The sequence below is a fragment of the Abrus precatorius genome, unplaced genomic scaffold, assembly GCF_003935025.1.
Source record: "Abrus precatorius isolate BTA unplaced genomic scaffold, Abrus_2018 Scaffold1, whole genome shotgun sequence".
In the NCBI taxonomy this organism is placed as follows: domain Eukaryota; kingdom Viridiplantae; phylum Streptophyta; class Magnoliopsida; order Fabales; family Fabaceae; genus Abrus; species Abrus precatorius.
In genome coordinates, this window is record NW_020874291.1 from 1,086,835 (window position 1) to 1,102,796 (window position 15,962).

At 28.7% G+C, this 15,962-nt stretch overlaps 1 protein-coding gene across 3 annotated transcripts; it reads right to left on the reverse strand.

The window, feature by feature from the left end:
* Positions 1-2,516: 2,516 nt before the first annotated feature.
* On the reverse strand, positions 2,517-7,075 carry LOC113856311 (TMV resistance protein N-like). 3 transcript variants are annotated; one of them, XM_027488089.1, is made up of 5 exons: positions 6,954-7,075; positions 6,360-6,852; positions 4,713-5,820; positions 4,306-4,573; positions 2,517-3,874 (listed from the first exon to the last, which is right to left on the reverse strand). In XM_027488089.1, exons 1-4 carry the CDS (start codon positions 6,958-6,960, stop codon positions 4,376-4,378), a joined length of 1,806 nt encoding a protein of 601 aa, XP_027343890.1. In that variant the 5' UTR covers positions 6,961-7,075; the 3' UTR covers positions 2,517-3,874; positions 4,306-4,375. The 3 variants fall into 3 exon arrangements, with proteins under 3 accessions (XP_027343890.1, XP_027343899.1, XP_027343908.1); XM_027488098.1 differs by having other exon boundaries at positions 6,360-6,849; positions 6,954-7,024; XM_027488107.1 differs by having other exon boundaries at positions 2,537-3,874; positions 6,360-6,849; positions 6,950-7,065.
* Between the last annotated feature and the right edge of the window lie 8,887 nt (positions 7,076-15,962).

Here is a 15,962-nt window from a genome sequence, read left to right on the forward strand (position 1 = left end):
CGCTCTATAGCTACAGCGAGACGTCTTTCGCTACAGTGAGAAGGCGACAGCTTTGGTCCTTCCTCCCAGGGCCCTCTTGCTACAATGAGAATAGCCCAGAATTACACCCTGCACTTAGGCACTTAGCCCATTTTCAGCCCAACCAGTCGAATCCCATCAATTATACATCTACACACACACACACACACACACACACACACACACACACATATATATATATATATATATATATATATATATATATATATATATTAATACTTATTACACAGAAGAACACCATCATTATGCATTCAATGCAAATTTACAACATTTATTGACACTTATATACACATATATATGCATTTAGATTTATATCAATCAATAACAGTAATTAATATCACAAAATTTAAGGCGTTACACTTTCTAGTTAGAGCAATTTTAAAACTTCAAATGCTTACTTGGAGTATATGAATTTCTAGTAAACTAAGTAACATTGCTTAGTTTAAGGGATGATTTGATAAGATTAAAGTCCCTTAATTTAAGAATTGTTTAAATTCTATTAATAAATTGTATATTCCTAAAAGTAATGCAGATAATTTTTTAATTTAATTCTTTTTGAATTTACCATGTAGTTAGTCGTCTATATGGGATGCAAGTTTTTGTCCTTTTTATTTTGTGAAAACTTATAAATAAGTCATTGTTTGAAGTTTAATAAACACAATTCAGACCAGTTTAGTTTGTTTTTGTTTACTACTGTTCTAAGTTCTTTACACACTCGAATATTTCAAACCATCTTTAACTATTTTTTTTATGGAATTAACTTGATATCGACTTGACCTATCCTTAGACGATGCTAATCCCTTCAGTTTTGTCAGATTCCTTTAATGCTTTATTTCTTGCTAACTCGACAATTAAGATTAATTTATACATTTGAACATGGAAACTCTTATTAAACAATTCAATCTCACACGTGAATTCAATCGAGTCTTACACTATCTATCAACTTAATTTTGGAACCCATTTACACGCCCAAAATACACACCATAATACAAAAATAGAGCTAAAAATGAAAACAAAAACTTTATTTTTGTATCTCTATGGAACTTGATTTTTGGAATTGTTACCTTCCTCTAGTTTGATAGAAATTCTTTAATTTTTAGTGCAAAATTTGTTTCTCTCATATTTTGGTTTCTCAGATTTTATATCATATGTCTCTTACTTAGTTCAATTGCTTAACAATTCAAGATTCATGATTCCTAGGGGTTTGCATGAGTTTATGTTTGTTAAGTGGATTTCGCCTCCTATGGATTGCTTGAAGATTAATGTTAATAACTCTTCTAAATGAGTTGAATGCTACTTGTGAGGTTCTTATTTGTGAAACTGATGGAGCTTTTATCATCGGATTCTTGTATAAAATGGGCCACAGCCCCTCGGTAGATGCAAAATTTTATGTTGTTTGGTGTGATTTGCATTTAACTAATGACAAGAATTTATCTAATGTCATTTTAGAAAATGACTATAAGGATGCTATTCAAATTATTATAAATAACTAAGATTATAATAGGAATTTTTCTTTTTCTTATTGTTCTTATTAGAATGTTACTTCAGAATATGCATGTTTATTGTAAACATATTTTGTGTAACATTAATCGTTACCTTGAATATAAAAAGAAATAATTTATGTAAATATATAGATATAATATAAATTTTAAAATAATTAATAAAACATAAAATACTAAAGAAATCTAATTAAACTATTTATTTAAAAATTCTATTATAATAATAACTACAAAATTCTATGTAAAAATAGAAAAGAATACTTAAATTTTAACAGGTGCAATTAATAGCAAATTAAAATGGATGAAAGAGTAAGCATATGGAATTCTCAACGAAACGATGTTGCAAATGAGAGGAAAAGACAAATAATTAAGAATTTTACATAGATGTATTGATGTTAATTTTTAAAGATGTTATCTTTAAAAAATATTTTAACTTAACACTATAATTATAAAGTAAAAGATGATAAAAAATTTTATAAATATAAATATAAGTATTTATGAAAAATCTAAAAATTTATATAAAATAATAAAAATATTTAAAAAATTAATATTTCAAATTTAAATAAAAATAACAAAATAAAAAATAAAAAATAAACAATAATAAAAAAATATAATTCACACTTTATTCTTACAAAATAAATCATTTTTTGGACTATTTTGTATTTTTTTTTTGAGTAAAATCTACGCTTTTCTCCAAAAAAAAAATCCAAATTCCCAACGGAAAAACTAAAGCATCTCTTTTTTTTTTTGAAAATTTCATAACCATCGTCCTAATCCAAAATAATCGCGGCCCACGAAAAAAAATTAATAAAAAGATCCAGGTTTCCATTGAAATACATAGCAGCCCCTCATAGGATAATTAGTAAATAAATATAATTTAAAATAAATGAAAAATTACTAATTTCTTAAAAAAATATATAAAATCCTTACCAAAATAACCTAGTTATTCCAATAAAAAAACAGAATAAAGTTAATAGAAGGACAAAAAACCAAAACAAATAATGTATTCTTTGATATTTCATTACACAATATTTCAGTATCTGTTTTGCAAAAATACATTTATATTCATGATTAATGCATATTCAGCGAATGAATGCGGTATCCTCTGCATTTAAGAGAGTTCCTACCCTCTTTTACAGGTATAACCATTCTGAAGGTGCAGATTGAAATTTATAGTGAAAATAACTCGTGAACTTCCGGTCAAGTTTTTCCACTATCGTTTCAATTCCTCTCGGTACTTTTTGACATTTCTGATGAAAGGAAAGAAATGTGACATTCTCCCTGTTTTCTTGATAGACATAAAGAAAGGACCATATTGGCATTCTTATTGTCTCATCCTGGTTGGCCATCGCTACCCTTTTGGAGTCACATGGTATTGGATATTCCAGCTCACATAAAATTTTTACTTGGTTCCATTCACACTCTACAAATTCCTTCTCCTCTTTGCATCTTAGTTCAAAATGAAGTATTTGCCCCTTGGTCATTCTTTTCCTAGAAATTATGAAGTTGCATGAAGATATGAATTGCTTAGTGTCATTGATGAGTACACTGAGCTTGAAATCCAACACCATATTGTCTTTATACGTGCCAGGTTCTCCTGCACAACATAGAGCTATTCTCGGGAATTTCTTTCTGAACAAAAAGCATATTGATGATTCTTTGTTTTCTAGCTTTATCTAATTTTCTATCATCATATCAGTTAACAATGATTGCCTAAGGTTTGGAAGCAGACTTACTTCAATGACATTGTTGGGGCATATGTTGAAATAACACATATCAAGAAAATCATTATTACCTTCATCATCATAAACTATCATGGCCTTCGGAAATACTCTTGAGTTCACTTTTTCTTTATCTTTTGAAAATTGAAATCCCCCACAACCATAAGTTGTTATTACCTCAAGTGAAGGTAGTTGATGGATACTACTTGGTAGCTGGACCAATGGGCATTGCCTCAAGAACAATCGTTGAAGCCCAACAAGATTTCCAATTGAAAATGGCAATTCAATTATGGCAGTGTCATCTAAATAAATCTCTTTTATTTTCTCCATAATTCCCCATACTTCTGGGAAGCTCTCAAGATTTGAGCAACCCGTCAAATTCAAAGACTCTAAAGATGCCAAGTTGATGCATGGTACCAAAAATTGTAGCTTGGTGCATCCTTGAACACTCAAAATCATTAAGCTCTTAAGAGATCCAACTGATGTACTAATTCTTACTAAATTAGTGCAATAATCAAGACATAGTGCTACCAAATTTGGTGCTTCAGATAAGCTTGGTAGTACAGTTAAGGACTGGCAACCTTCAAAATTCATCAACCTTAGCGACTTAAACACCTACCAAAAAAAAAAGTTAATGACGGAGATTTCAACGAAAAATATGACACAATTCAAGGCTCTATTTGGTAAAATTAGTTGACATTTTTTAGTTAATAAATTAGTTGAAAGCTTATAAGTTATAATTGAAAGATTATTACCTTATAACTAGCTAATTCAAACAGAGTTGTTTGGTAACTTGTTAAAATGTGATAAATGACTAAAGTGGTTGAGGTATGGCTTCCAATAAATTGAATATTACTTAAAGTAACTTTTTATAAACTAATTTTTATAAGCTATAAACTCTTTTTGCGTTTTGTTTATACTAATTTATTTATTAAAAATAATTAAATATATGTTCTTAAATAAGTTTTAAGTTTGTGTTATCAAATATACACGGTATAGGTAAAAAACGTTTTTAGAAAAACAAAAACCTTTAAATGAATACTTACCTTGGGTAATTTGAACGATTTGGGGCAACTTTCAGGCAGGCTAAGTATCGACAGATTCTTGGGATCAAAATCAAATGGTAAAGAAGGATACATATATCCATTCCATTCTAGCATTCTCAAATGGTAGATTTTGCGGTTCTTTAGAGAAGTGTACATTTCCCATTATAAGAATTCTCAAGCTTTTCATCATCTTGAAACCCATTCCATTCCAGTGCACTTCTTTGACTTTATATAGGTCAACGACTATGACTTCGATTGTGTCAGTTCCCTTTCAATTTTGAATCAAAATTTCAACAAAATATATAAATTTTCACTAATTTAATTCAATAACAACACAAATGTGTCAATAAAGGAAGGTGAAGAAAAATATAAGTATACCATAGAGATGTTTCTAAGTTCCAACATACCGTATTTTCTTCCAAAACATGAACAACATCCTCGTAAAACCATAATCTACTGCGTTTGCCAGGCTCAGATGTTGATTCTCGCCTCACAATTTCTCTGCCCATGTCTTGAATCAAGTCATGCATTACAATACAATGATTGCAATCAATCTTCATCAGAGATTTGTCAATCAACACTTGAATACCGTTTTCCACATGAAAACCACGTATATGTAGTATTTCTTTGACATAGGAAATTTTGCAAGAATTGAAGAAACAAGCAATGTCAAGAAAAATTTCTTTCTCATCTTCTTCCAAATCCTTATAACTAACTTCAAGTACTTCACAGATATCTTTATGAAGAATTCTTTCATATTTGTCTAATGCAGATTTCCATATAGCTAAACTTTTGCCAAACAAGTGAGAACCTATCACCTCCAAAGCCAAAGGAAGGCCATGAAAATAAGAAATTGCACGTTTTGACATATCTGCATAACTTGGATCAATTTTGTTCCTTTTAAAGGCATGCCAACTAAACAATTCAAGAGCTTTTTCATCATTTAACTGTTTAACCTCGTACGATTTCACAATCCCATGAGTATTTAGCAAATGCTTGTCTCTTGTTGTGATTATGATCTTGCTACCAAGGCCAAACCAATCAAGTCCTCCTACAAGAACCTGTAACTGCCTCAATTTGTCAACATCATCAAGAATCAGAAGGACTTTCTTTCTATGAAGCCTCCTTTTTATCATCGAGATTCCTCTGTTAACATCTCTCACTTTGATATCTTCCTCTTCAAGTATATCAGAAAGTAGTATTTCTTGAAGTTGTGCAAGATCATGATTAATTGCTTTTTTTCTTAGATCACCAAGAAAGCACACACCTTCAAATTGATCAGCAATTTTGTTATATACAGCACGGGCAATTGTTGATTTACCTACTCCTCCTATTCCATAAATGCCTACCATGTTGACTCTATCATCAGAGCCAAGTTCTAGGAGAGATGTCACTTCTAGCAATGGAGTATCCACCCCAACTAGGTTCTCAGCAACATATAAAGGTGTAGGATTGATTATTTTAGACACTTTTTCAATGATATTGGCAATAAATTTATATTCTGGTTGTTGTGACCTGCACATTAGAGAAGTACATGTGAATTGAAACTATAGCATCAGTCTTGTTTAGTTCAATCAAATCGATCCAAACTATTCATATGCAAATCATTGTCTCTGTTCCGTAGGTTTTCCTTCGTCATAGATTGTTACCATCACAATTTTCGACACACTATTTTTAATATATTTTCAATTATTTGTTAAAATTTATTAAGAATGTATAAAATTATGAAAAAAAAATCGTTAAATTAAGAGTTAGAATCATTAAATTAAAAATAAGATATTGAAGATAATTTGTGATTTTTAATAAATTTTAATTTATAACTATAAGTTAGAAATTGTGTAACTAGATCTCTATGAAAAAAAGCTATAATTGGTCTAATGTATATTCAATGTATTAATAATATTAAATACTACAATTAAATAAAATATATATTATTGATCAAGTTTTTATTATGTGTACTCGGACGAAAAAAAATTAAAAATATATATATCATCAGGGAAATTAAAAAAAAAAAGGAGGTAATATTAATAACATTAAAGGGAAATGTGGGATACCCAAGTGCGAAATGCCAACCAGAGATGTTAGCAGCTTGAGATAAAGCTTCTCTCCATTTTTGCACCTTGTCCTTCTGATCTTGGAACCTCTCCTCGTGTTCGGCCATAGCATCAGCATAAGACCCAGTTTGATGCCGAACTTCTGATGGATTCACATCATAAAAAATTGGCATGAAAGAGTGTCCTTGTGCCTTGGAGCACGCAAGGATCTTGACAAGTTCATCTAAACAATATGTTGAGGATGCATAATTCTCAGAGAAAATAGAAATGAAAATCCTAGATTCTTCAATGGCTTGGAGAAGGGAAGGTGTGATTTCTTCTCCTTTGTTAAGCCCTTCATCATCAATGAAGGTTTGAATACCCTTTTGGCACAGTGAATTGTAGAGATTACCAGTGAAGTTGTTGCGGGTATCCACACCTCGAAAGTTAAGGAAGACATCATAAGTGAAGGAAGATGAACAATGTAGTGTTGACTGTGCCATGATGTGGTCTACTACGATATGAAAAACAACAAGAAGATCAAAGCATATCCCAAAAGCTATATATAAATAAAAATATCTTAATATATCATAGTTAAGAACAGAAATTACTCACATATCATCAAATTAAAGAAGAACTGTTGATTGGGTTCTCATCACAGGCCTCCCATTGACTTGGTAGAAAGCAAGTCTCCCAAGGAAGCAACTTTATTCCAACATAGTACACTTGTGGTGAATGCTGGGGTACACCTTCAATCATTAACCTGTTTAGATCTGATAATTGCAAAATAGTCCTTCATCCAGAAGGTAGATGTGTTTTGTGGTTACATTCATGAGAAATCCCGTCTACTTCTTTAAATTTTTTTTATACATAAATTTACAAAGTAACTTAAATTTTGATACACTGATAAAATAAATTATTAACTAACTAAACATTACTTTAGATATAAATTTTTAAAGTAATTGGTATAAAGATTAATAACTTTCAAGTCTTAGACAATATTAGATAATACTGTGTTAATGTATTCCTATTCAATTTTTAAATTAATACATAATTTAAGGGTTATAATATATTTATTCTAATCTGGCCCTTTAATGGTTTTACCAATACAGGTGGACAAATTTAAATTATATTTATTTAAGGAAAGTGCACTCAAATGTAAAATAATTGATTAAGAATGAAAAATTTATATTTTAAATAAATATATTTAAAATAAATTTTAAAAAAATAGAAAATATAAATTAATATATTATTAAAAACTTTATATATTAATAATATATTTGTTATTATAAATAATATATTATTTTTTTAATTTAAAATTAAAAAAATCTCCTCATCTCCCTTCTCTTCCAAAAATCTCTTCACAAACATATCCTAAGATTCTATCAAAATTATTATTTTCTTTTAAAGAAAATTGATAAAATAGTATGTGTAATTTCAATTTAAATTTTGATTAATTTTTTTATTTATGTCCCTTGTTTTTAAATAGAGTTTTTATTTAAATATTGATTTATTCTAGTAAATATAAAAATCTTATTTCTAAATGCTAAGCAAAAAGGTTTATCATTATTTAGCTTTATCGTTTTAAAACAACATTTTTTATTATGGTGTTTTAAATTTTGATGCATTGAGTGTTTAGCAGAAAAATTTGTTTTCGTTCATTTTATACTTAAGAATCTTATAGTAGATTAGAATTTACATGTCATTTAATGTTACGCATAACAAGTATGACTAAATTACTATTTCAAAATTATGATTAAGCATTAAAGCAACATGAAATCAGCTTTTACACAAACTCAATAATGCATTGCATGAGGCTACTAGCATTTAGAAAAAGTGGAATGTAGAGTCTATTTTTAAATGTTATTTTTTCAATAATACTCAATAATAATAGTGTAAATAACGTAAGCAAGAAAAAAAATACATTTAGCAACTGAAATAATAACCAATTTTGATCCGTTGATAAAATATTGGTTAAAAATACTTTTAGCGACAAAAAATGCACTTGGTCATAAAAATTTAAATTTAGCAACCAAAAAATTTTGATTTCTACTTGGTCAACACCTTTTTTGTTGCTATTTTGGCGGTTAATTGGCTAATTGCAATCCTTATTTCGGTGGCTAATTTGGTTACTATTTCACTGTGTTATGCTGCCGACTTCTTGATAGCTAATTTGGTTGTAATTTTGGTGACTAAACTACAATAAAATAAATATTTAGTAACAAATTTGCTTGCTAATATATAGGTGTCACAATTGGTGACTAAATTTAGTTCCTAAATTTTGTGGCTAATTATAATAAATAATTTAAATTTTTTTGAATATTTTTCAACAAGACTATCTCCTCCCTCTAAAAAAGAAAATCACTCAATATATATACACTGACAACTATTTTATTTTTGCTTACATGTTAAAGAATTGATAGATTTAATATTTACATAACACAATGACTTTAAGATATGTTACCTTAAATTCTTCAAACTATATATTTCTCACTTCTTGTGGCACCTTAGTCCAAACAGGTAAGTAATTATCAAACTTAGACTTGATTATTTTGAAAATAACCTTTAAAGGACCATCTAAAAGTAGATAACTATTGAAAAAAGTATAATGATATCATAGAATTAGATAATTATAAAGAAGAATATTTTGATATAATATGTATATCAATAGACTAACTTAATCATATTTGGCTCTGAGCAAGTCATATCTTTTGATCAATGGAATCTATAGTTCTAGGAATTGGTAATAATGAAGATATATAATGCTCTAACAATAATATCTTGAAAGAGACTATGTGTTGGTAGGAGTAGTCATGCCCCCAAATATAAAGAGTGGTTATTTATTTAAGAATTTATTTAATAATTTTTTAAAAATACTAATTTATATCATAAATTTAATATTAGAATTTATTAGAATAAATTGAAAATAACTTATTTTAATAAGTTATATATAAAAAAATATTAAAATAAACTATAAACAATTTATGAGAGTTATAAATTATTTTTTTTGTAAATTGTTTACAATATCTTCTAAATAGGTCCAATAATAATTTTTTTATTTCTTTTTATTATATTATTTACTTTATTGACTTCCATTTTATATATATACTTGAACTGTAACAAAACTGAAAAAAAAAAAATCTACAAATAACATTATTTTAAATGAAAAGTTCAAAACCAGGTTGTTTGTAAATGAAGTGTTACTTTTGCTAATGTAATGATTTTCTTTATCTTACATGCTCTAGTAATAAATTTATAGTAATAGCATCTAACGAAGTTCTGATCCATAACAATTTTTTTACAAGTAATGCATCTAAACCATCCAATAGCGGTGCATAATAATGGTGAGAAGGTACACCACATTTCATGGTAGTGACTTAGGGGTCAGCGTGGGTCAGATTCAATGGTAAAAATCTAGAACTGATTAAATCAATAATTGTAATAGTAAGGATTGGAGCTTGGTTCAGTCGCATTGAAACTTATTTTCTTAAGGGAGGGGTTTGTGAAGTGTTCCAATGAACAGAAACTTTTCTGTAAAAACTAACACCAGAGGTAAACTTTTAATTATAAGTTTATATGTTGATAATTTAATATACATTAAAAATGATGATATAATGACAAGATAGTTTACGGAAGATGAAGTACTTCTTCACATAGAAGTGGAGCAACTAAAGAATGGGATCTTTATCCGTCAATAGAAATACGCAGGGAATGTGCTTAAAAGATTTCAGATAAAGGAATGCAATGCTACGTTGAATCTTATAACCCTTATTCCAAAATTGGTGGATTTTATCATTATAGATGGGCTGCAGTTATCTGTCATTTCCTCGTAGTTAAATAAATATAAAAAGATTTTTGAAGCTATGTGTAAGTTATAGATTTATCGACAAATTTTTCTACGTGTATATTATAGATGAATTTTTTTATTTGTAATTTATTTATGATATTTATTTTTAATTTTTTTTACCTTTATTTATCTGTATAATTATTTTTCACTAGTTTTTAATTATCACAATTTGTAAATATAATAAAAATTATAAAAATATAAATTAAATTAAAAAATTATTTAAAAATGTTAAATTAAAATATTATTATAATTAAAGATATAAAAATCCAAAGAAATAATGTTAAAAATAAAATAACAACGTCTGTCTTTAATAGCATTATCAGTAAAGGAAGGGGATGAGGAGAAATGTCACATCGAAGAAAGACAGGATGATACTGGAGTTGGTGAAGAAGTAGGAAGAGGTTTGAAGTTGCTTGCTCTCACGAGCTCAAAGTAAGCATTCATCTATTGCATCTGCTGCTGCATTTCCCTCTGCATCTTTGATGCCACCTTTTTCTCTATTTTCTTAGCTCACTTCTTCTTTCATGCATTTTCTTTCATCTTCTCATTCTTCTTCTGGAGCTTTTCATTTAAGACATGGACCTAAGTGCGAACCATGTGCTCTACCTCCTCAGGTGCAAGAGAAGGGACATCTCTGATAACAAATACAAGGGACATCTAGTCTTCAAAGTAGTCCCTCATGCCATAAATGTGGCCTTCATAAAGGTTGTTCATTGTCGTTGACCACATAGCATCTTTATCAACGAACTTTGGGTCCCGAGAAGATGTCTTCTTAAGCTTTCAAACATAGTCATCTTACAAATTAGTACAGATAATTATATATTTGCCTAAAGAAATATTTAATAAATCCTTCATAATAAATAAAAGTGTCAGTAATCCTACTTACATATGTGGCTTGAGATTGTGTATTAACTCACAAGGTTTTGTTTTTCCTACGAGTGTATGTCTCCTTGAACACCTCTCCATGCGTAAGTGGTCTCGTCAACAACTCCTACAATTTCAATTAAACCACCATCTCAAATATCAATTATAAATTAAATAATATAGATTTTAAAAGAAAATTAAAAATCAAATATCAAATTAGCCTTAGTGTTAGCCAAAGTCATAGAGCTAATAAAGTGATCCTCTTTATTAGATGTCTTGTTTGTCTTATTTGTTACAGAGAGATTTTTAAACTCATCAATACATTAATACTCCTACAAGACATGAAGGAAGTTGGGTGCTATCCATACAAATTGTTCCTCCATATTTCAAGGTAAATGCATTTGTATCCTCTAAATAAATTGGGCATGCCAATTTTCCTTGAGTCATCCATCAGACAACATTGCATAAGTAGGAAAATCATTAATTGTCTACATCATTGCTACCTTCATATTAAAATTTTGTTTCCTTGATAGGTCATAAGTTACTACACCCTCGCACCACAGCTCTTTCAACTCATCAAGCAAAGGTTGAAGGTATACATCAATTTTAACCATTGGATTTTTTAGACTAGGAATTGTACAATTGAAGAATAAATATGGATTTTTCATGCACATTTCTAAAGGAAGATTAAAAGGTGTAACCACATTAGGCTAACAAAAATATGGTTTATTAAAATGATTATTTAGAGTAAACCCATTAGCACACAACCCTAACCTTACATTCCTAGAGTCAGACGCAAACTAGAGATACACTTGATCAAAATGTTGCCAAGTCTCATCATGACATGGATGAGTCATTATCCAATCACTTCTTTTATTTTCACTATGCCCCATCATGTGAGAAGCTGAACTCATAGACATATACAACATTTTTAGCCTATTGATTAAAAGCAAAAAATGCATTCTAGTTTGCGATACATCTTTACGCTTACCACTTCTACCACCTCTTTTTGGTTTAAACTTAAGCTCTTTACAAAATTTGCAATTAGTTAAAATAGTATCATCGTTGTAATAAAGCATGCAGTCTTTCAAACAATAATCTATTTTAACTTCTTTTAAACCAAGTTTGGAAACTAATTTTTTTACTTGATAAAAGTCTTTTGGGATTAAGTCAGATTAGGGACTAAGCTTACTAATTAATGTAGCTCATTGATCAAATAAGCTCTGACTTTGACTGCCTTCTGACCTAATGCTTAACATTCTTACTACTAATGATAACTCTGAATATACACATCCATTCCATAGAGGCTTGTTTGTTACCTCTAAAAGACTATAAAAGCTTGTAGCCTCTCCATTAGGTTTTTGTTCAGCTTCAAAATCATGAAAAATTTTAAATTCAAGATTAACAACATCATAACCCATTTCTTAATAATGACCATTACTTTCTTCCCAACTATAATTACCTACATCCTTATCTAATTGCAATATACTTGAACTGCATCTAACATAACATATTCCAAACCGATTTTCCATATTAACTACTTCTTCATGTTTATTCCATATTCAATAATCATGTTTAAATCCAAATTTATACAGATCATACCTAATTCAATCAACATCCACAAATTTTTGACATTTGCACTTAGAACATGGACACTTAACTTTTTGGTTAGTAATGAATTGTTGCGAATTATAACAAACACGTATGAATTTCTCAACACCCTTATAAAATTCAAGCTTTATTCCGCTTAGCCTGGGTACAACCTATCATACATCCACGAATGATTTCAAAGAAACATCTCAATCAAGAACTATATAAACCTAATATAAGTACACAATATTGTATCACCCTTTTATTTTACATTACATGAAATTTTAATGTAAATTTCAGCAAAATTTATCCTAATTTATGAATATTTCCTCACATATGTTAATACATAATAAGAAAGTATACATTTCCAATGTGCATAATCTATATATTATATAAAAATATATTATTAAATAAATTATAAACATATATATCACAATTCTAAACTGTTCTAGAGCGCATCCCTTTGTAACTCCACAACATGCATATTCTACAATTTCTGTAAGCACAAACAATTCCACAACAAACAATAATTAGATTTAGGGAATGACCTCTATGCTCATCCCCTAGTTATATAATCTTCAGTTTTACAAATCTATCTTATAAATCATAAGTCTCTAATTTGCATAAAAAATTAAAAAAAAATTAAATCGATTAAAAGTTAGAATATTGTACTAGGAACACAATGATGCAAATTATTTTTTAAATGAATGCTTCAATCACTTGTAATGGCCAAAGAACTGAAGATACTATAAAGAGAAGAAATTATGGAAACTGAGGAAGAAGAAGAAGGAATCACGATTTTGATATGTTTCACACATTATAGATAGATTTTTTCCAAATTACGGATGTATTTTTCTGTCAATAATTCCTGCTAAAAAATTTCTACTTTAGTTTTAATGTGTAAAAATTGATTATTGGGCAAGTGTACCCGTTGTCAGAGTAATATTATGAAAAATAGAGTACCAAGTATCGTATCTATAGGGACTGTTATTAAGAATTACTTCCTTAATTGCGCAATTGTCAATGAATATGAAAAATAAATTTTATTGATAAAATTGCTAAAAGTAAAAGAATAATAAATTGAAAGGAATAGATTTTTTATGATAATAAATTATAGAAAAGTATGACTAAAGATATTCAAGGAAAATAGGCAAGTATCTAGACTGTAAATCCTTCTAACTGTCCAAATAACTGAAATTCTTCTTCAACTACTTAGTTCCAAACCTTTATCGCTGTAGAAAATTCTGAATTAAATCAATACCTTTCTCAAGGATAATGATTCCTAACTCTCGGTTGATCAATCAGAATCTCTTTCTTAATTAATACCCCTAGGTTGCATTAAGTTCATTATGAATTTCATAATTAGGGTTAATCTTAATACAGAAAACTTACATCTTTCTATCTCTAGAAATACATTCAAGTATTTTTAATTGAATAATGTTAATTTCATGTAGGAATTTTAGTCAAATTCAAATAAGAAAACAAGATGGAAGAAAAATGATACTACTCAATTAAACCCAAGAGAAAAGAACATGAAATAGCATTAGAAGAATTCCAGAAAATTTAGTCAATTAGGATTCATTACGTCTAGATACTCAAAAGAAAATTAGGACCTCAACATCTTGAAATTAAAATTATAAAAGAGATGAATTAAAACGCTTGATCCTATCCTCCAGCCATCACTGACTCTTTCTTCTCCAAAAATAGCGTCCCCCTAGGTTTCTGTACCAAGTTCCCTTTTATATCAGTGGTCCAAGGGCTCATCTTCTCACAAAAATTTAAAATTCTGACGCACGTTAAAAGTTTTGATGATACACTTCAATTGATGCGACTAGTGAGATACACGCTCATATACACTTTGGTTCTTTGTGTGTTTCAATTCCCAATATCTTTTAAGCTCTCACTTCTTGATCCTTTTTCCTGAAATATGAATAAAATAAACTTAATAACAATAAATTCTCTTAATGAATAGTTCAAAAGTCTCAATTATCATTCATGAATTACAATATAAGACCAAGTATAAAAAAACATTTATCAAGTTTCAAATTACAGACAAAAATTTTCATCCATAATTTCTCTCTGTGATGTTACGTGCCAAATAACGAGTTTATTAGAGATGAATTTTTTTGTTTGTATTACAGACAAATTTCTAAAAAAAAATAATTTTTTTTATTTACTGTATATAAATCTGTCTAGAAATTTATCTGTAATATATACAAAAAAAAAAATTCTATCTATATTTTGTGTGTTTCTAGTAATGTTGGAAGTCTAATATATCTAACTTCAACTCCTTCAGATTTGATGTACTCATTAAGTTTAATTAATGGGTACATCTCTCAACCTAAAGAGCTTCATCTTATGGTTGCAAAAAGGGTACTAAGTAACATTACTTAGTTTAAGGGCTGGCTTGATAAGATTAAATCCTTTAATTTAAGAACTGTTCAAATTTTGTTAATAAATTGTCTATAGTGCAGATAAATTTTTAATTCAATTCTTTTTAGATTTACCATGTAGTTAGTCATATGTGGGATGCAAGTTTTTGTCCTTTCTATTTTGTGAAAGCTTATAAATAAATCATTGTTTGAAGTTTAATAAACGCAGTTTAGTCCAGTTTACTTGGTTCTTGTTTACTATTGTTCAAAGTTCTTTACACACTCGAATATTTCAAACCATCTTTAATTATTTTTTTTTGTTGAATTAACTTGACGTCGTCTTGACCTATCCTTACACGATGCTAATCCCTTCGGTTTTGTCAGGTTCCTTCAATGCTTTATTTCTTGCTGACTCAACAATTAAGATTTATACATTTGAACATTGAAACTCCTATTAAACAAATCAATCTCACACATGTGAATACAATCGAGTCTTACACTATCCATCAACTTTGTAAGTAATTTTAATTTGGAACCCATTTACACGCCCAAATTGCGCACCATAATAAATAAATAAAGCTAAAAATGAAAACAAAAAATTTATTTTTGTATCTCTATGGAACTTGATTTTTGGAATTGTTACCTAAAACCTCTAGTTTTATAGAAAATCTTTAATTTTTAGTCCAAAATTTGTTTCTCTCATATTTTGGTTTCTTGGATTTTATATCATATGTCTCTTGGTTCAATTGCTTAACAATTCAAGATTCATGATTCCTAAGGGTTAATTTGCATGAGTTTATGTTTGTTAAGTGGATTTCGCCTCCTATGGATTTGCTTGAAGATTAATGTCAATAACTCTTCTAGATGGGTTGAATGCTACTTGTGGGGGTTCTTATTTGTGGAACTGATAGAACTTTTATTATCGGATTTTTATATAAAATGGGCTACAGC

Excerpts from the sequence above, each read along its gene's own strand:
- LOC113856311 (XM_027488089.1), bottom strand. Across the intron at positions 5,821-6,359 it reads GGTTGGCATTTCGCACTTGG|GTCACAACAACCAGAATATA; the intron begins GTATCCCACATT and ends TCTAATGTGCAG. Across the intron at positions 4,574-4,712 it reads ATGTTTTGGAAGAAAATACG|GGAACTGACACAATCGAAGT; the intron begins GTATGTTGGAAC and ends CAAAATTGAAAG.